At 49.2% G+C, this 20,167-nt stretch overlaps 1 protein-coding gene across 2 annotated transcripts in view; it reads left to right on the forward strand.

The window, feature by feature from the left end:
- The window catches only part of GTPBP1 (GTP binding protein 1), a 28,141-nt gene that overhangs the window by 3,055 nt on the left and 4,919 nt on the right, over positions 1-20,167 (forward strand). For both annotated transcript variants that reach the window (XM_047742369.1, XM_047742370.1), the window contains exons 3-12: positions 3,035-3,146; positions 9,105-9,285; positions 9,871-10,219; positions 13,238-13,361; positions 14,192-14,306; positions 16,028-16,172; positions 16,303-16,485; positions 17,284-17,419; positions 18,033-18,211; positions 19,515-19,715. In XM_047742369.1, coding sequence (XP_047598325.1) covers positions 3,035-3,146; positions 9,105-9,285; positions 9,871-10,219; positions 13,238-13,361; positions 14,192-14,306; positions 16,028-16,172; positions 16,303-16,485; positions 17,284-17,419; positions 18,033-18,211; positions 19,515-19,715 — 1,725 coding nt within the window. The remainder of the gene's footprint in view (positions 1-3,034; positions 3,147-9,104; positions 9,286-9,870; positions 10,220-13,237; positions 13,362-14,191; positions 14,307-16,027; positions 16,173-16,302; positions 16,486-17,283; positions 17,420-18,032; positions 18,212-19,514; positions 19,716-20,167) is intronic.

The raw sequence follows: 20,167 nt of genomic DNA on the forward strand, positions 1-20,167 counted from the left end.
CGAGCCGAGCCCGCCCACCTGCCGGTGCGGGAAGCGTCTGGGGCTCCCCGGCAAGGGGCGGCCCCCGAGGCCCGCGCACCGCGGTCCTCTCTCGGCGGCGCCTATCCGGCCTCCCGCCGTCCGGCTCCCGCCGAGACCAGAACCCCTCGGCTCCGCCACGTGGAACGGGGGCGCCCGACACCCGGAGCGCCCCGCGCGGTGGCCGTCCCCGAGCAGTGCCGATTCCCCCGAGCCCGAGGGGGTGGTTGTCTCCCTGCACTGGCCACGGCAACTGAGAGTGGAAGGTGGCGGAGGCAGGGGGAGCGGAGACGCGGGACGATCACCCCACGGGGAGCAGGAAGGCGGCCGGGGCTCTTCCTGGTGTCGGAGTAGGAGACGGAAAGTAGTCGCTCAGTCGCGGAGAGGCTTGTCCGAGGAATTCCTTCCCAAACCAAAACTGAAAGATGGGCAGGACCCATAGCCTCGCCATGCTGGGAGCGGGACCTCATCGTGTATGAATGGAATAATGAAGGACCTTTGAAATCGGGGCTTCTGAGCTTGTGAGAAGGTAGGCAGGAATTAAGGGCTCAGCTTCTGCTTGACATTGGGAGGATGAAGAAGTAAGTATAAGATGTGACTGCTGTTTTGAAGGTGCTTAAACATCACTGAAGGAAAGAATGCCAACTTGAGGGTCAGGCAGGGCTGGGTTCCCTTTCCTGCCCTGCCACTTTAAAAGGCTCTGTGACCTTGGGAAAGTTTCTTAACCTCTCGCTTTTCCAGCTGCATCATTTTTAAAGTAGAGATGTGTTGTAAAAATGAGAAATGTATATGACGTTTAAAACAACGACAGCCTTAACAACAGGCCCAAGATGGGGTCATTTGCCCCCTAGGCTACAAAACAGTACTTAGTTGCAGCTTCATCCTCTCCCCAGGAGTGAAATTTCTGGGTCAGTACTAGTGAGGTAATCTGCCTGATAGGACCCCCTGCCTTTCCCAAAGGGAAGGTAACCATGCCTGAGATGATCCTTTCTTTTCTTCCCCTGATAACCTTGTCTCACCCCCTTTCTGCCTATAAAATCTTTGGGTTTTTTGTACAGCTACTTGGAACTCCTTTCTCCTTGCTCAGTAGGGCTCTGCCTGATTCATGAATTTAGAATAAAGCCATTTAGATCTGGAAATGTACTCGATTGAATTTTGTTTTCTAACAGACACCTAGTACAGTGCCTAGTACACACTACTCAGTAAATGTTTGAAGTGAGCCGAATAACTGATAATTCCCTGTGCAGATTAAATAGCAGCCTATGGAAGAGAGAACACCAATGCCACCTCCTACCGACTGTTGGATAGTTACGATAAAAAGATGTTTATTGAACATTGAAAACATTTGTGACTTTTCAAAGTCTGTGGTAGCAAAACAGCATGAAACCTGACCCAAACTGGAGAGAACTTCCCTTGCAACCTTGGCAGCCAAATTTCAACTTTTCTCTCTCCCTCTAGTCTCAACTACCTACTTAGAAACCAGCTGTCTGCCTTATTACAGTTTTCCTGTCTGATGTGTCTACTGCCACAATGAGAATGGCCAAGCTCAGAGAGAGGGATGATCAGAGGAAATGTGTGAGATGGTGTGACATGATGCAAAACACCCAGACAGCACCCAGGTTACAAATATAAGCCCTAGTGAGTCAACTCAGGAAATTGTAAGAAATGCACTTGATTCAAAAGCAGATAAGTTGGATATCAACTCATGGTCAAGATGCTGGAGAATCCTGAAAACACAGTGGGAAATTTCAAGGCAGAGTTGCAAAGAGAGTAGTACCTTCATTTCCTGGCCAACTTATTTAATGTTCCGGGATAGGGAAGTGTTACTTCATCTCAGGACTGGGGAAGTCTTCCTTACTGTTTTAAAGTTGAGAACCTACACACATATATGTGTGTATATATATATATGTGTGTGTGTGTGTGTGTGTGTGTATGTATATATATATATATATATATATATATATATATATATAAATTTTGATGATACTGAAAAGAAAAACTCTGTGGAGGGGAAGAAGGGATGTGTTGAATAGATTGATTGCTGAGGAAAGGACCGGAAGCTATAAGTTTATACACTTGCTACAATTAGTGGGGGAGACCAAAAGTTCTGAGAGCTTTCAAAGGGAGAAACGATTAGCTGACTGTAGTGGCTAGTTTCATCCAAGAAGGTTTTCCTAGGAATGACTGGATAAAGGAAACTAATTACCATTTATTGAGCTGTGGACTAGATGCTTTGCATGTTACCTCACTCGGTCTGTACAGTGCGCTTAGGATGTAGGTAGCATGATATCTACTTGTAGGTTGAAAAACTGAGACTCAGAAAGGTTAAGTTCTTTGTCCAAGGTCACACACAAGTAGTCAGAGGATGGAATCTGACATACCTACTGGTAATTGGCCTCCCCAAATAAGTAGTTCCTATTTTAATGTTACTGGCAGAAATTTGCAAAGTGATGGTGCTAATACTCATCTCAGTGTAATGGGGTTTGTTGATGAAGATGAGTCTTGCAGCGGTTTTAACTGCCAATTCCTAAATAATCAGGTCAGCCAAGACAAGATGGAACAGAATTCTCCCGTTACTATAAGAACCATTGGCCTTGGGGGGAGTGCGTGGCAGTGCATGAGATCTGTGTCCTGCGAACTGCAAGCTGCAGGAGGGAGACTTTGACATGGAGGTAGTAAAGCACTGTTCATCAGTTTCTGCCCACAGTCCAGATTCTCAGTCACTGAGGGTCCCGCCCTCCTGTTAAGCAGCAGGAAGCAGGCTCCTCACACCCTTTTTTCTGTGGGTTGTGGTTCAGACGTACTCATTTTAGTCCATCACATAACTTAACTCATGGAAGGCTTAGGCTCAGAGACCATTTCAGGAGAGGCAGAGAGGGCTTGAGGGGGTTGTGTAGCTATTTCAGGTCAGGGTGCTGTGGGGTTCCGTCAGGGTCTTTGGTCAGGCTGTTGATCTACTTTGGCTGTGGTGCTCTTGTAGTAAGTGTGGTCTTAAGGCTGTTGGTTTCTCTTCTAGCTGGTTCTAGTGAGCCCTACATCAGAGCAGTATGACAGCCTACTTCGGCAGATGTGGGAGAGGATGGACGAGGGATGCGGAGAGACCATATATGTCATTGGGCAGGGATCAGGTGAGCATAGTTTTCCTTACGCTTTATTTTTACAAAATTATTTAGAGCAAATTTTCCCTCTTTTATTGTCTTCCTGTTCATGTGTCTCAATCACAGTGGTTCTTTAGTGTCCGCAGAATTGTTTGGGAGGACATTAAAGTACAAAATGATAATGCTAATTCCCACCTTAGTGGTCATAATATGCTTCACTTCAAAGATTCACTTTCCGGGCGGTTTTACAGGTGCTTCTTTTCTACCTCCAGTACTCTCAATTTGCATAAAGGGAAAGTACAAAGCAAGGAAACTTCTTATCTCAGGTAATAGAACAAGTCATAGTTAGATCTACAGTTAAGCCTGCCTTGGGCAGCTCTAGGTCTTCCCTCTCCAGGCCCAGGTTACAGATCCCATTGCTACTTACGGCCTGCTTTGCAGAGAACCTTTGTGATTCTTCTTGACATCTGCAAGAAAGGGACACCCAGAATTCCTCTCTTCTGCAAGGCTATCTTGCCTGAACCACAGTGACCATTCAGTGTGCATAGCTGTGATAACAGAAGTCCTCTTTTTCTCTCTGAGATCCTGTCAGACATGTAGCCTTGTTACTATTTTGGAAGGGGCTGATTAATGTCCTCCCGCCTGCTTATTCCATTGTAATGGGGCCCACCGTTTTAGAGAAAGACAGTCCTCATTGCAGATTATATCTTGGACTTTTGTTTTTTGGGGCTTTGGGAGTTTTGGGGGGGTTGTTTCTAGTTTATAACCTCGATACAAGGCCCACTTACCCTTGCTTCATTATGACATTATCTTTGCTGAAGTGGCAGCTGGGCTTATTAACAATTATAGATTTAGCTCGTACCAGAACTTGTCTCTGTCATCTTTGCAGGAAGCCTTGGTGGGCCTTGATGGATCATTGCTGAATGTAGGCTTTGTAAAGGCAGGTAATAATTCCTGTTAGTCTAAGATGGAGAAATCTCAAAATCATTCTTTAACTATTTGACAGATATCTATTAAGTATCTTCTAAGAGCTTGATACTGTTGCAAAGTACTTTTGGATACTTTATAATCTGGTCTCTGTCCCAGAGAGATGGCATATAAATAGATAACTTCAGGAGAAAATAATATTTGGAAATGCTTCAAGACTGACACATGGAAGAAGGGTTTGATCTCCAAATACTGCTGTGCCTTCCTTTGAAATGTCTCTCCTATCTATCCCTTCCATTCCATCCTTGCTGCCACCTTCCCCTTTCGGGTCTTATCACTTTAAAGAAAGCATGGTCAGAGAGATAGGCAAACTGAGAAGTTGCCTGTCAAGAAAGGGAGGAAATGGGTCAGCATTGTCAAGTGCTAAAGACATTAAGGAGAGTCAGGTTCAGAAAAAGCCGTTCTGTTTGGTGGCTAGGGGATTGTTGGTGGCTTTTTGAAAGCTTTTGTTCAGGTGCACATCTGGCCTACTATAACAGAATGAACCACTCCAAGGCCACTCCATGCTTGGAGCATTGAAAAAACCTCATCTAGATCGATTTTGACAAGTGTCGGGACTGTTCTTTGATGATCTAAATTCTTAAGACCCCACCCTTTCCCCCTTATTCTTTAATGTGGACTCAGTGAACTTTACTATGCCTTGGCAACTCACAACTAATTAACCATCCGATGGCAAAGCATAAGAAAACGTGAGATGCTCATTGTCACATCTACACACCCAAGTGTTATCTTTGCATCTACCAATTGGATGCTGTTACATTCACAGTGACTCCTTCCTGCTGGAATTCTTTAGAGGGAGAAGGCCATCATAACTAGTTAAACAAGTTGAACATCAGAAGACTACACCAGGTGCGAGGCCCCCAGGGGTCAGCTTCATTACTGACTTCCTGTGTGTGCTTGGTGCTTTACCTCTGTTTATCCCATCCTTCATCTGTAAAATGGGGATTAATGACATACTTCTTTACCCTACCTCAGAGAGATTTTGTATGGATAAGTTAGGTGTTAAAAAGTTCTAAGCAGAGTAATGTGTTCTTTAAGTATACATTCCTAATTTTAAAAGGTGGCAGCCTGGCCTGATAGTTCAGGGTCTGGAGCCTGGTAGGTCTGCATTTGCCTGTTGGCTCTTTTCCTTGTCTTAAAATGGGGTTAATAATAGAATCTATCCCATGGTGTCATGGTGAAGATTAATGCTTGACATACAGTAAGCATTATATAAATGTTACGTAGCGTTAGTAATTGCAGTAATAATTTCTTAAGGATTCCAAGTTATAGTTGATTTACCATGAGACTTCTTTCAAGAACCACTTTGTTCATTTTTCATATTAAGTCATGGCTTACAAGAGCCAGCTACTATATTAAAAGTTCAGGGAACATAGGAGGAGTGTTAAGTCTTTCTGGGGGAGTCAGGAAGGGCTTCAAAGAAGAGGTGCTCCTTGAATTGATACTAAAGGGTGAATAGGAGTTTTCCAGGTAAATGGAGGCAGTAGTAAGTGAGCAGAGAAAGCCACATGCACAAACTCAGAGGCATTGGTGAGTGTGGAATATTTGGTGAGCCAAAAGTGACTCTCTTAAAAATGTATATGTCTTAGCTCGTAGGGGAGTGGGTTGAGGGAGGGGCAGAGGGAGAGAATCTCAAGAAGACTCCCTGCTGAGTGTGGAGGCCAACAGGGGGTTGGCTCTCACCCCCCTGAGATCATGACCCGAGCTGAAGTCAAGAGTTGGATGCTTATCCAACTGAGCCACCCAGGCGCCCCCAAAAGTGATTCTGTAAAGTGGGAATATAGAGTGTGAGGTTGGGAGTATCAGGAGGGTGAAGGCTGGACACGTTGCAGGGCCCAGATCTTGATGGTTTTTGAATACTATGTCAAAGAGTTAAGACTTCTCTCCTAAACGCATGTTGAGCAGGAGAGTAAGTCAGATGGCAGGACAGAGATCTGATTAGGTTCAGACATGGCTGAGTATGTGGTCTTAGGTAATTGGACCTCTGCAACTTTTCTCCTTGACCTTTGTGTCCACTCCTCCAGAGTGAGGAAGGCAGTGCGTGCTGGAGAAGGGTAATGTGACTGGGAGCGTTTTCCGGGAGCTCTAGATAGACTGGGCAACACTCATGATTGCCCCCTGGCGTGGAACAGGACCTGAAAGCATTTTGTTTTACAGAAACCGGGAAGGTTGGATAGAACTTGGGGGTCTGGCAAGAATGGTGGGTTAGCAGACTTCCTCTTAGGGATACTCACAACAAGCCCTTCTCTAACCAGATTTCCAGCCTCAGCTGCCCATGTATTTGGAAACTCCTCAGCCCAACTGCTCCCTCTTTGTTCATTTGTTTTGCATTTTGCAAACATTAGAGGGCCTGATGGAGGAGAAGCACCTTCATGGGGCATCCGGGGAATGTTTGAGATATACCCTGTCCTCAGGATGCCTGTGTACAGTGGGGGAGTAGATGCATCCAAAACACTGCTCCACAAGGGGTGGACTGTGGCGCACTGAGGGGCTTTCTAGGATGGCAAATATCTAGGTAAAGGTGTAAAGCTGAAGAAGTGCAGGGAACATGGGGGATGGTGACTGGCCACTTACACTGGGACAAAACTGAGGAGGGGGTGTGGGATTCCTTTAAGGAATTGGAACCGGATGCTGCTGGGCTGGGGGAGCCATTCCAGGGCTTTGAGTTAGAAGTGAGAACGTCAGAATTGTGCCTGGATTAGGGGCTTAGGCTTGCGTGTGTGGAGGCTGGGCTGCAGGGCACAGAGCCCAGGTGTTCTAGGAGAAGCTAGGGGTCTTGCAGGGATTGAGGCAGAGCAGACCCTGAGTCAGGCCGGTGGCGCTGGATTGGCAACAAGAGAACAGGGACAAGGACGGAAGGGCGAGGCCTAAAGCTGGAATCCGCAGGACTGGAGGGATGAGCATTGAGCTTGAGTGACTGGGAGGGGGTGGTGTCATCAGAAGTAAGGAAGGCAAGGGAGGAACTGGTCGGGCACAAGGAGGAATCCTTGCCAGAGGAAAAGGCTCTAGGTTTGGAATCAGAAGACCCAAGAGCTCGCACAGCCCCTTGGCTCTTTACCAACCCTGAGACCTCTGTGGGTTCTGTTTATCCCACTGCTAAGTGGGAACAGTAATGCTTACTACTTAGGATTGCAGGGAGGTCTCAAATGCTTTGTTAGGGCTGTTAGTTTTTGTGCTGTTGTTTAAAAGGGGGGGGCGTGGAGTGGTTGAGTTTAGATGCCAGGCTTCAAAGAGTTACCATCCAGGCAACTGGAAATTCAGTCTGGAGCTCTGCAAAGAGGACAGTGCTAGAAATGAATGTTTCTGTGGTTTGCAAAACTACAGTTTGAACCGTAGAATGAGGTGCCCAAGGGAAAGGTTTAGAAGCTAGAGAAAAGGGCCACTGACTGATTGCTAGAAAAGACTGGCATTTAGGGGATAGGAGCAGTAAGAGTAGCCAGAGGAAACCGAGAAGAAGGAACCAGAGGGTAGAGAGGTGAATCAGGAGAATTCAGGCCATAGGCAAGCGGAGTGGGAGGGAAGTGCTTCAAGAAGCAAAGGTGGTGGGATAGCCAACAGTGTCAAATGCTGGAGGGGTCAAGAAAAGGGCATTAGATGAGCGGTTGAAGTCCGTTTATGTCTTGAAAACCAGTTTCTTCTGCAGTCATCAGAAATAATAGTCAGCAGGTGCGATCACTTTTTTGAGATGCTTGGTGGGAAGAGGAGGAGCCGGGGAGATGGTAGCTTCGTAAGCAGGGGCAAGGGAAAAGGGGGTGGGTTTCCTTTTTGCGGTTTAAGAATGAGCTCATTTATAAGGGGAGGCATGGAGGGAGGGAAGAGAAGGTAAGAAAAGGTACTGCAAGGTGTTTGGGAGACAGTATAAGAGAAGAGAGGTTGGGGTCATGCTGTGGGGGTCAGCCTAGGGAAGGAGTGGAGGTGTTCTGTGAGACCCAGAGCCTGGAGGAAACGCTGAGGGAGCAGTTGTGGAAATTGAATGACACCATGCGGAAGGCACCTTGCCGGGATTGCCTTACAGTAAGCACTCAAGTGAGTCACTGGTCCGTTGACTTTCCTTTGGACGCCCTTCCTCATCCTGAGCTCAGACTTACTTTTTTCAGCTGTTTTGCTGGATATGTCACCTGAGCCGCCTCATTTAAAAAATCTGTCCCTGACTAAAATCATTCTTAAATTCTCTCCCCGTTTTCCTTTGACTCCTGTCCTCATGATCTCTTGCCTGGATTATTAGTATTACTTCCTAACTGGGCTCCCCCTTTCTGGTCTCTCGCTTGCCAGTGCACACTTTATATTGCTGCTCCAGACATCTTTCTAACCCACAGCAATCTAGTCATGTTACTCCCCTGCCTAAACCCCCAAGGCTTCCCACTGCCTGGTACAATACTGTGTTTTGCTGCTCTCTGACGTCTCTGCTTAACAGCTCCCACCTCGTGTGTGGTCTCTCACCGCTTGACATCCTGCTCCCCAACATACCGAGCTGCTTACTGGTCCCTGAATGTGCCGTGATCTGCCACGCTCCATGCTTCGTTCCTCTGCCTAGGATGTTTTTACTCCTCTCTCTGTAGGTCCGTTTTCCATACTTAGAGACCCAGCTTGGAGTCAGCACCCTGCAAAGCTGTCCTCAGCTTCCCCAGGCAATGCCAGTTGCTCATGCTTTACATTCTTTTTGTACAGTTCTATAGTAAAGCACTTAAGCTGTATTACAAGTAATTAATTTTCTGTGTCTCCTGCTGGGCTGGGAGCTCACCAAGGGCACCTGTATTCCGTACCCAGCATGAGGCTTGGCATAAAACCTCAGAGAGTCTTAGTGATTACTGTTTAATGAACACCCTTCTCGAAAGGGAAGCCCATGGCACGATTATTTATTAACTCCGTGTATGCCCAAGTTTTTGAAGTGTCTGGTAGAAAGAGCCATGTTCTTCTCCTGTGCCTTGGGGTGGGGCCTTTGGTAGGGGTGGTTGACCGGCTGACTTGTTGGCAGGCTGATGTCTGGGCTCTTGTCACCAGATGGGACTGAGTATGGGCTGAGTGAAGCCGACATGGAGGCCTCCTATGCCACGGTGAAGAGCATGGCGGAGCAGATAGAGGCTGATGTCATCCTCCTGCGGGAACGTCAAGAAGCTGGGGGCCGTGTGCGTGATTACCTGGTCCGGAAACGAGTAGGAGACAATGACTTCCTGGAGGTCAGGTGAGGAGGCCTCAGAACAGTTCAGGAGTTCTCTGCAGCCTGACCTTTGGTCTAGGGCTTTGAGAGAACGGTGCCGGAGCCTTTGGCGCCTGGCATACCAGCTTCACTCCTGACCCTTCTGAGGCATGGAAGGAGTGTCCAGAGATGTGATCGCCCCATTTGCTATTTCCGTACTTGCCCATCCCCAAATATTTCCATTTGGTAAGAGTGGGAGGCTAGCCGTACATTTGTGGCCATTGCGTGGGCTGCGTTTTCTTACCTGTCAGCCTGCGAGACTAAAAACCAGTGTCTGGAGGAGAGCGTTCTGTTCCTCTCTTTGTTCTTGGGCTCCTTTCTGGCACCTTTGAAGAGGCTTGAGGAAGTTAAGAGAGAAAGGCATTGGGACAGGAGCCTAGTTCCTCCTGAATAATTCCTTCTGCTCTGGGTGTCCCTCCAGGGCCATCCCCAACGCGCTTAGCCGTGAATGGGAGGAGCGGGAGCTGGAGGGGCTCAGGGGCAAGTTTGTCCTTAGAGATCCAGCTGCTCGGGTTCATTTTTGCTCCGCTGCTGACTCTCACAAGACTGTTTGGGTTCATGTACACGCAGGGTAGCAGTAGTAGGCAACGTGGATGCTGGCAAAAGCACACTTCTGGGGGTCCTGACACACGGGGAGCTGGACAATGGCCGAGGCTTTGCCCGCCAGAAGCTCTTTCGCCACAAACATGAGATTGAATCCGGTCGCACCAGCAGCGTGGGCAACGACATTCTGGGCTTTGACAGTGAAGGCAATGTAGTGAACAAGCCGGACAGCCACGGTGGCAGCCTGGAATGGACAAAGATTTGTGAGAAGTCCACTAAGGTGATTACCTTCATCGACTTGGCTGGCCACGAGAAATACCTGAAGACCACGGTCTTCGGCATGACAGGTCATCTGCCGGACTTCTGCATGCTCATGGTAAGCGTGAGGCGATCCTGGCGAGGGGAGGCTCCATGGGCTGTTTGGGGGTGCTTATGCGCAAGTGTTAGAAATTGTGCTGCGACAGAGGCCTCTTGGTTTGGGGCTTTGACATTTTATAGGGATGCCCAGTCCTCTGAGCGCTATGGCCTTCTCAAGGGCTGTACCTTGATCTCTCTTCCTGGTGCCATTTGCGGACCTCTTCTATTTTCCAAAGAGGCACAGAGGAGGGTTTCTCGTGGGGCTGGCTTACTACCTTCAGAAATGTTTCTCCTGGGGTTAGGCTGCTCTGTGGAGGTGACACCACGTGGCACCGCCCAGAGAAGGGGAGGCCTGGGAAGAAATGGAGGAGAGCACAGACCGCAGTCAAGAGGGGCCGGGGAAGTGGCCTCTTTCAAAACCTGGGAGGAGTGTCAGCCAGTCCAGGGTGCTTGTGGAGAGGCTGCTGAGTACCTGGCACCGTGTTGGGCCTGGAGATCTAGCAGTTGAGTCTAGTAAGATTTTCCAGCATCTCATCCTGTAGTTCACCTGAGAAGGGGAGGGAGCGGAGGCTTCCATGTTGGATCATGCCACAGAGCTTCCCTTCGGGTCCCACTCATCTTCTGTGGACAGAGAGTGGGAGTCCGGGGGGTCCACAGCCCTGCACACAGCTTCACAGCTTTCACAGAGAGCACAAGTGAGCAAGTTTTCCTTTGGCAAGTCCTTCTCCAAGCCTTTCCCCATTTCCTAGTTCCTCCAGCTGCCTGTATTAATAAGTGTGGTAAACACGGGCATCTGTTGAGAGTGGAGTTGATCAAGTTGCCCCACAAACACGGGTTCTCAGGCAAATTCTCCCCAGACTGGAGAGTAAGGAGGCAGAGCATATGTTCGAACGCGCTTGTCAGCACTCTGCCCAAGGTTCCTGGGATCTCAGCACGATTTCATCTCCCATATCCTTGAGCATTTCAAGGGGCCACCACCAACTTGGCTAAGGAAAGCTGCTCTACGAGAAGGGATTTCAGAGGAGGAGCCGTAGGGCGTACTGGGGGCAGTTGTCGAGTTTGTATTAAGAAAGGTACAGAAACCAGTCTCAAATGAGCATTTTTCCAACTGAGCTATAGGGAACGAAGCCAATTAAAGGAAATACTTTCACCCTAGGTGAAACGTTCTGTATTATCTGACTTTTAGGCAGTAATCCAAATATTAAACATTTTCTGTATAAAACACTGAAATCATTATTGCCTCATGACAATCAGTTTCCAGAGCGGAGAAAAAAAAAAAGCTTTAAAATATATAGACAACAGGGGCGCCTAGGTGGCTCAGTGGGTTAAAGCCTCTGCCTTCGGCTCAGGTCATGATCCCAGGGTCCTGGGATCGAGCCCCGCATCGGGCTCTCTGCTCAGCAGCGAGCCTGCTTCCCCTTCTCTCTCTGTCTGCCTCTCTGCCTACTTGTGATTTCTCTCTCTGTCAAATTAATAAATCTTTAAAAATATATATATATATAAACAACAGAGTGATAGAGCATTCTTTTATCCCAGTTGGGAAGAACAAAAGCAAGTCTGGGTTGGATAGGAAAGGTGTTTGGAAGAAACGAGAAGAATTAGAAGGCAGAGAGAGGAGATATCTTGGTGTCGGCAGAAGGGAATATGCAAAGGACGTTGGTGTTGGGGGGATAGCAGCTCACCTGTGACCTGGGATCAAGTGAGAACATCACTTGAAAACCTTCTGGAATGTATTAAACACTATGTAAATGTGTCATGGCAACTTTAATTTAATTTTGTTCTTGTAAATAGCTTATTCATGTGGTACAAAACAAAAAGATGCCAAAGGGCTTATAGTGAAAAGTTTCCCTTCCTCCCTTGTCCAGTTTCCTCTCAGGGCAACCAGTATTTCCAGTTTCTTAGGTATTCCTCAAGAGATTTTGTAATCGTACCAACAAATGTGGATGTATTCTCTCCATCCAGCTTCAAAACCATCAGAAAAGTTGAAAGAATAATATGATAAATCCCATAGACCCACCACTCAGATTCAGCAATCACTAACGTTTGCTCTGTTCATCTTTTATGTCTCGGATGCGTATGTATATTTTTGTTGTTGTTTTGGCTGAATCATTTGAGAGTAGATTATAGGCGTTGTGACTCTTGACCCCCAAATCCTTCAGCACACAGCTCCAAAAATAAGAACTATCTCCTGCTGTTACAGCAGCCAGGAAGATGAACGAGAGTTCCCTAATATCTAGGCTGTAAGTGTTTACATGATCTCAGATGTTCCCCGAATGTCTTCCAGCTCTTCACAGCTGCTCTTTTCAAACAATGATCCATTCTACACCCTTTTTAATGGTAGCATGCTATACACCTTGCTTTTTTTCCTCTCTTAAAAACATACCTTAGGGATTATCCCATGTCAATAGATAAGTGTTTCCTCTTTTTTGTCTGTGTATTTTGTATGGCACATTTTGTACATTTTGTATGGCACACTTACACCAATGCCCTCATTTATTTAGCCAACCTTTATGGTGATATTTTAAAACATTTATTGTCATGGGAGGGAATAGAGAGCTGCCATTGCCTGAATATCTAAATCACGCTGGTCGTGCACAGGACCTTTGACCTACGTTATGACACTTAAACCTCAGGAGACCCTCTAAAGGGGATGTTATTATCCCTCCATTTTACAGATGGGGAAACTGGGGGCCAGTGGTGTTAGACTGAATCTGCCTTGATGGCGCTAGACATAGACAGTTGTTTCCCTGGACTGTCTGGGTTTGTCTTTTTTTTATTGCTTCCAAGTCTTTTCAGATTTTGACAGCCCACATCATTAAATCAGAGGTTAAAGCCATCTGTGCCCAGCCATACTTTCATCAACAGCTCTTTTGTTTCTGGCCTAAGACTTCTGCTCCATGTGTCCTGTTCTGATGGAGGCCTCAGATGGGCCTCAGATGAGAGCTCTCTCTTAACCCAGCCTTCTTTGAGGCCCTGTGCCCACCCAGCATCAACTTGTGTCTCCCTTGTCCTGACCTTTCCTTCTGTGTTGGGGCAGGTGGGCAGCAATGCTGGCATCGTGGGGATGACCAAGGAACATCTGGGCTTGGCATTGGCACTCAATGTGCCTGTCTTTGTGGTGGTCACCAAGATTGACATGTGTCCTGCCAACATCCTGCAAGGTAAGTGAAGCCTGCGGCTAGTAGCAGTCTCTGTTTGGAGCTGTCACCCACTGTGGCTCCTTGGTGGTGCTGCCAGGGCTTCCGCCCAAATCTTCTGCTTTTTTATCTTGTGCTCAGACCTTGGTCTGAGTTTTCATCAAGCCAGAATCTTCTGCTTCCTCCCTTGTTTAGCTCTTGGTCTAAGCACCCTAGAATTATCCCCTGCTCTTTGTTCCTTCTGGTTCCAAATATAGGATCCTTGAGATTCCTAATCTGGCATCTCTTTTCAGATGGTCCCAGGGCCAGGGGGTTGGGTTTTACCATCTGAACGGGATATATACGGAGGCATTTGGGCAGAGGGTCTGATTGGCTTCTACCAGTAAATGTTTCAGAAAAGCCTCACATTTCTCCCTCATTCCTACAGATAGTAGAAGAGAAATGGAGAGGTGTCCTTTTGGAATGCCTCATAAGGGTTTCTGCAGATGTGTAAATATCCTAGAGATCCTTTGTCAGATGGCTTTATCCAGGAAGCAGAGCATTCTGAGAAGAGCATTGCCTTTCCCATGGACCTGCTTTCTTACAGGATGTGGGTCTTTAAGAGACTCTGGAGAAATACGACAAATTTCAGGCTCGTAACCTTACCAGACAGGCTTTATCTGTGTTCCTTCTCCTCTAGCAATCATGTGCCCACCCCAAGTTTTGATCCTCCTTTTGCTTCTCCAGGCATGGCATTTAACACTGGTCCGTCTGTCTCCTGCTTCTCCCAGCAAGCAGTGGACCAGTCTTGACCTGGAAACCTGGCCAGAGAGAAAGCTGTGTCCCCCTAATTGTGTTCCATTTCAACCTTTAAGAAACCCTGAAGCTGTTACAGCGCTTGCTGAAGTCTCCAGGCTGCCGGAAGATCCCTGTGTTGGTACAGAGCAAGGACGATGTGATTGTTACGGCCTCCAACTTCAGCTCTGAGAGGTAATGGGGTAGGGAGCACTCACTGCTGAGCAGGCAGAGATTGGTTGGAATAGAAGATTCTGGTCTCAGTATAAGCTCTCCCATGCTGGCAATGTTGCCTAGGAGCTACATCAGGCAACCCAGATTCTGAGGTGCCCGCCTTGCTAAAGTTGGAATTCCAGCTGAGGCTTCAGTGTCTTTACAAGTGAAGTGGGAACAGTATTCCTTCCCCACAGGGTCCTCGGAAGTGTTAGAAACAATGTGTATAAAGCACTTAGCACTGTGGCTGGCTGCCGTTTTTATTATAAGTGTTTATATATATATATATAATATATTTATATATTATAAGTTTTTATACTGTTGTCTCTCAGAAACTCTCTAATCACAGATTAGCATTTGGCATTTATTCATTAGTGAATCCTTTGGTTCCATTCATGTTTATTAGATGTTCTGTACTAAGGTCTTCGAGGCATTGAGGATTCAGAGTGGACTCAGGTATAATCCTTGTCCTCAAGGTGGTTACCTCCTTGGTCAGAGATACTCTCTTGATGATAGCGAACTTTGTAAGTTTGTTCCTTTTCCCAGAGTCTTGGGGTGCTCGGGAGCCATCTGCCTCCTGGCTTGGTGGGTATACAGCACCCGGAGCAGGCTGGCATTTTGGCCTGTGGCAGCGTCCCGTCGCTGCCTTCAGTACCGTCAGGTGGCCAGCAGAGGGGGTGCGTTTCCATTCGTTCCTCACGCCTGTTCTGTGCAGGTGCTATTCGGGGAGCAATGGGGAATATTACAATTCCTGATCTTGAAGAGTATGATTAACCTTGGATAGGAGACATAGAGGCTATTGTGATGACTGATGGGAAATCAGGTGTAATTATGTGTAACAGAAATGCAAAAAGTGCTCCCTAGATCTGGGAGGAGTCAGGAGTGTCCATCAGAGAAGGGTTTCCTGGAAGAATCTGCCTTGGAAATGGGCCCTGGAGGATTTGTTAGTTGGGCAAGAGGGAAGGAGTTTAGGCAGCAGGATCAGAATAAAGAAATACATGGGAAGCAAAAAAGTACTAAGCTTTTGGGCGAGGAGAGGGTTCTCTGGTCTGCCTGGCAGACAGGAACTTGAGAGGAATAAACCTGCAGAGATGTTGGGAAGAGGAAATTCTGTCTGACTTCTTTGTAGTGGAAAGGCAGAACTAAGCCAATTTAAGAATTTTAAGCAAAAATGTGTATGCTTCAGGCGCCTGGATGGCTCAGTTGGTTAAGCAACTGCCAGCTCAGGTCGTGATCCTGGAGTCCCGGGATCGAGTCCCACATCAGGCTCCCTGCTCTGTGGGGAGTCTGCTTCTCCCTCCGACCTCCCCTCTCATCCTCACATGGGCGCGCACGCTCTCTCTCTCAAATAAATAAATAAAATTAAAAAAAAAAAATTTAAAAATTAAAAAAATTAAAAAAAAGAATGTGTGTGCTTTAGGAAGAAGAGGCAGCCATACGAACCCCAAATACAGCAGTGGTAGAGGGACAGAGACAAGGGGACAGATGTTAGAGATAAAACTGAATGAAAGAAGAAGGCCTTAGAATGGTCTGGCCAGCAATTGGAAGGCTGGGACAGGGAGTGGAGCCCAGGCCTGGGAGGCTGGTGAGGGGGCAGCAGGGCCCTTAGCCACCTCACATGTTCCAAAAGGTCTCCTGCTCCCACCCTGTCACACAGGAGCTGGCCACCTGAGCTCCTTTGTCTTTCTTCACCCTCCACTTAGGATGTGCCCGATATTCCAGATCTCCAACGTTACAGGTGAGAACCTTGATCTGCTGAAGATGTTCCTCAACCTCCTCTCCCCCCGCACCAGCTACCGGGAGGAAGAGCCTGCCGAGTTTCAGATCGACGACACCTACTCTGTCCCGGTGAGTAGCTTCTGGAGGACTGAACAGGGTGGGAGGCTGCGTGGGTGCTTCCTACAGGGACATCAAGGCAAGTATGTCATGGGGAGGACCTAAGTGGGATCGATTGACTGGACCCTGGCCTTCTCTGCAGGGTGTGGGGACAGTGGTGTCGGGGACAACACTGAGAGGCCTGATCAAGCTGAATGACACACTGCTGCTTGGCCCAGATCCCCTGGGTAACTTCCTGTCCATTGCTGTCAAATCAATCCACCGCAAGCGCATGCCTGTTAAGGAGGTGCGGGGGGGCCAGACAGCCTCCTTTGCACTGAAGAAGGTGAGTGCCAAGAATACCAAGAACTCCCTTCAGATTCTTACGTTAGACTCTGGGCCATTTCCAGTCGTCCTGGCCGTTCCATATGGCGGGGATTACTGACCTCACTTTTATAGGTCAGAAAACTCAGGCTCAGAGAGTCTTTGTGACTTGCCCAGGAACACACAGCTAATAAGTTCTAGAGCCAGGACTTGAGCCCAGGCCTGCCTGCCTTCTAAATTCTTTTCCTTCTCCTAGTGCTTGAGATAGGTGCTCCAAGCTCAGTGGTAAGATGAGAAAGACACCACCCTCCTGTGCAGATGGTCCCTCTAGGTAGGATCCTTGGAGTCCATGCCAAATCCTCCTCCCAGTCAGTCCTCTGTCCCTCGGGGATTGGGGTAAGTGTTAGCTCTAGGGTCACCTACCTCCCTGCCAACCACATTAACCAGCAGAGTGCGACTTCCCTTATCCTCTCCAACAGTCACATCATGCTCGCCCTGTCCCTTCCACTTGAACGCTTACCTACCTCTGCCCTCTCACCACTACTTAATTCTTACCCATCCTTCAAAACCTGGCTGAAGTGCCAGCTCCTGCCTGAAGCCTTTCCTGATCCTCAGTAGCAGTGTTTAGGCTTCCCACTTAGAACTCGAGTCAGCCCTGCATTATCCACCCTAGAAGGCCTGTGATCTAGTGCAGTAGGAGGTCAAGGCTGAGTTGGGGTGGTCTCCATTCCCAGAAAGAACTCCTGGTCTTCTGGGGCCAGAGGAGAGAAGCCCTGGGCATTATTTGCCCCTGAGGTCTGGCATTCCCTCTTTCTTTCAGATCAAGCGCTCGTCCATCCGCAAGGGCATGGTGATGGTTTCCCCACGCTTGAATCCCCAAGCATCCTGGGAGTTTGAGGCCGAGATCCTTGTCCTCCACCACCCCACCACGATTAGCCCACGCTACCAGGCCATGGGTAGGTGTCTAAGGGCACTGCCAGCAGAGGCCTCTGCTCTAGCTCTCCCAACAAAGTATCACAGCCACCCAAACCCCGAGCTTTCAGCTGCAGCCGAGAGTCCGGTCTCCCTCTCTTGCCCGTAAGCTGCCGTGTTTATTCAGTTCTGCAGACATTAACCAAGTGCCGGCTTTGCCGGGCTCTGGAGACCCAGTCTTGCCCCCAGAATCTCACTTTCATTCCTTCAGCAAACGTCTTCAAAATGCTGTTGTGTGCCATGTGGTATTGCTGAGATGCTGGGGACACAGTGCTGGGCAGGGGGTCTACCGTCAAGAAGCCGACAGTCTAGAGAAGGCACACATGTGAACAGAGTGCCCTGTATTCAGGAACCAGGACCGTGGGTCCAAGGACAGGGGCTAACTGGGTGTGTATGGCAGGATCAGACCTGAGAGCATACCTCCAACTCACTTGGCCACACGCGGCCCCCTGAAGCCTTTAGCGGACCACAGCTCCAGCATATTCTATGTTCTCACTCCTGTCTCTCCTGCCCAGAGGCCACTGGGGAGCTCAGTGACCTCTATTGTGACCCCCTGGCTCTGTCAGCTCTATGGTGACCCCCTGGCTGTCTTGGCAGTGCACTGTGGGAGCATCAGGCAGACGGCTACCATTCTGAGCATGGACAAGGACTGTCTACGCACTGGGGACAAGGCCACTGTGCACTTCCGCTTCATCAAGACCCCTGAGTACCTGCACATAGACCAGCGGCTTGTGTTCCGAGAAGGCCGCACCAAGGCCGTGGGCACCATCACCAAGGTATGGTCAGGCAGTCCTCCTCGCCCAGCCCCAGGAAGCACTAGGCCATGCCAGTTTCAGACTGTGAGCGCAACCGGAGAAGCCCGACAAAGTCCCCCTAACTGCCAGGGACAGAGGTGCTAGTTCCTGCCTTAGGAGAGTTGGAACAGTGCTGAAGTGCGGCCTCAGTGACGTTTTCTCTCTTGCCCCTGAGAGGTCTCCCTGGGCTTTGGTGGTGACCCTGGAGGAGAGCAGGTGTGGTTGAGGCCTGTCTGTCCTCATAGGAAATAGTGGTATCTGGACGTGGCTGTGGTCGGCCTCTGAGATGCCCCAGGTGCAGGCTCCCGTGGCCTGGCTGGGGTGCTACCCTTACAGCACTGGGTCAGGTCAGAGTGAATGTTGGACAGCAGGGGGGCCTAGGCATGAGTTCCCTTGGGACTTGAGCTGTTCGTGTGTCCTGGAGCCCACTTCATGCGCTCTGCAGACTTCACTGGTGGCTTTGGGTGGGGGCACTTGACAGAGTGATTTGACTCTTGCTCCAAACAGCCTGTGTGAAATCTTGGGATCAGCCTTAGGGTGGCGTTGCCTCCAGAACAGCCTTCCTCAGGTCCTTCCGTGCAGACCTGATCATGTCCCTGAAGGCCACTTGCTTCTGGGACTGACTGAGAGCGGCAGAAGCTTCCGGCACGCACTGTAGTGCCCTTGGCGGTATGGCAGTCCTCCCCCCTGCTTTTGAGATTGAACCTGGGCCAAAAGGGAAGGTGCTAAATCAATCCCTCCTGGGTGGTAGCTGTTAGGATCCCTGATAGCCACGCTCTAAATGTTTCTAGATGCTGAACATTCACTTGGTCTCTTTGGGAGGCCTGAAGTTAAAACTTGCCCCAGACTCTTGTTATTGGCGCAGTGGGAGAGATGCAGTTGGTGCTCTGAGGAGTTTCAGCCAGCTTAGCAGGGAAGCCTCAAGGTCCTTCCAAGGCTCTGGGCAGGCCAGACTCGAGCCTAGGAGCTTGGCCAGGTGGGGGTGGCCAAGATGCACAGGCTGTCAGTGGGCAGAGCAGCTGGGGCAGGGACTAGGATGGAGCAGGCTGGGCTGAGGCAGGTGAGACATCAGGGGGGGAAGGGGCTGCCCTGCAACACTTAATGGGGATGAAGACATCTCTCTAGCCCACCACCCCTGTCATGGCCCCCTTACCATCCACCTTGCTCAGGACCAGCGGGGCCAGGGAGTGGGAATTCCCCGGGTGCGGGGGCCAGGGCCTGGGCAGCTGAGCCGATGCCACTGCCTGCAGCTCCGGCCTCATCCTTAACTCCTCACCTCCCGCAGCTCCTCCAGACCACCAACAACTCCCCGATGAATTCAAAGCCCCAGCAAATTAAAATGCAGTCAACGAAAAAGGGTCCCTTAACGAAACGAGAAGACGGGGGTCCCTCTGGAGGGCCGGCAGTAGGGGCGCCCCCACCTGGAGATGAAGCTTGCTCTCTGGGGACTGTGCAGCCAGCTGTGTCCAGCAGTCTCCAGCCACAGGTGAGTGTGTGGCTCGGGCTGGGCTGCTCCCCTGAACACCTCAGGGTGGGAGTGGGAGGGTGACTGATACTCTAGTTGGTGGAGGTGACAGGACAGCTTCAGGCAGCCTGGGTCTTGCTCCCACGTCTGCAGAGCATAGAAGTTGTCTCCCCCAACTCTCAGCACATAAGTGCCAAGCGAGCACTGTTTGTCTCTTAGGGCAGTATTTTCTGACCTTTGAGGTGTGGCCTGCATAAAGCCGATTTAGTTGGTCTTGATTAGCCTTTGATAATGAAGCAATAGAAAATGTCTGGGTTTCCATCTCCCAAGAGCGAGTGCGTGGTCTCTCTGTGGGACTAGGATGTGTGTGTGGCGGTCCAGAAGGTCGTCGGAAAGGTGCAGAGGGTCCTCCTGGGTGGGCGTAGAGGAGGCCGTGGGCCCCATACTAGTGTGGCTCTCACAGCATCTCCTTT

This window comes from Lutra lutra, chromosome 8 (assembly GCF_902655055.1).
Source record: "Lutra lutra chromosome 8, mLutLut1.2, whole genome shotgun sequence".
NCBI lineage: Eukaryota > Metazoa > Chordata > Mammalia > Carnivora > Mustelidae > Lutra > Lutra lutra.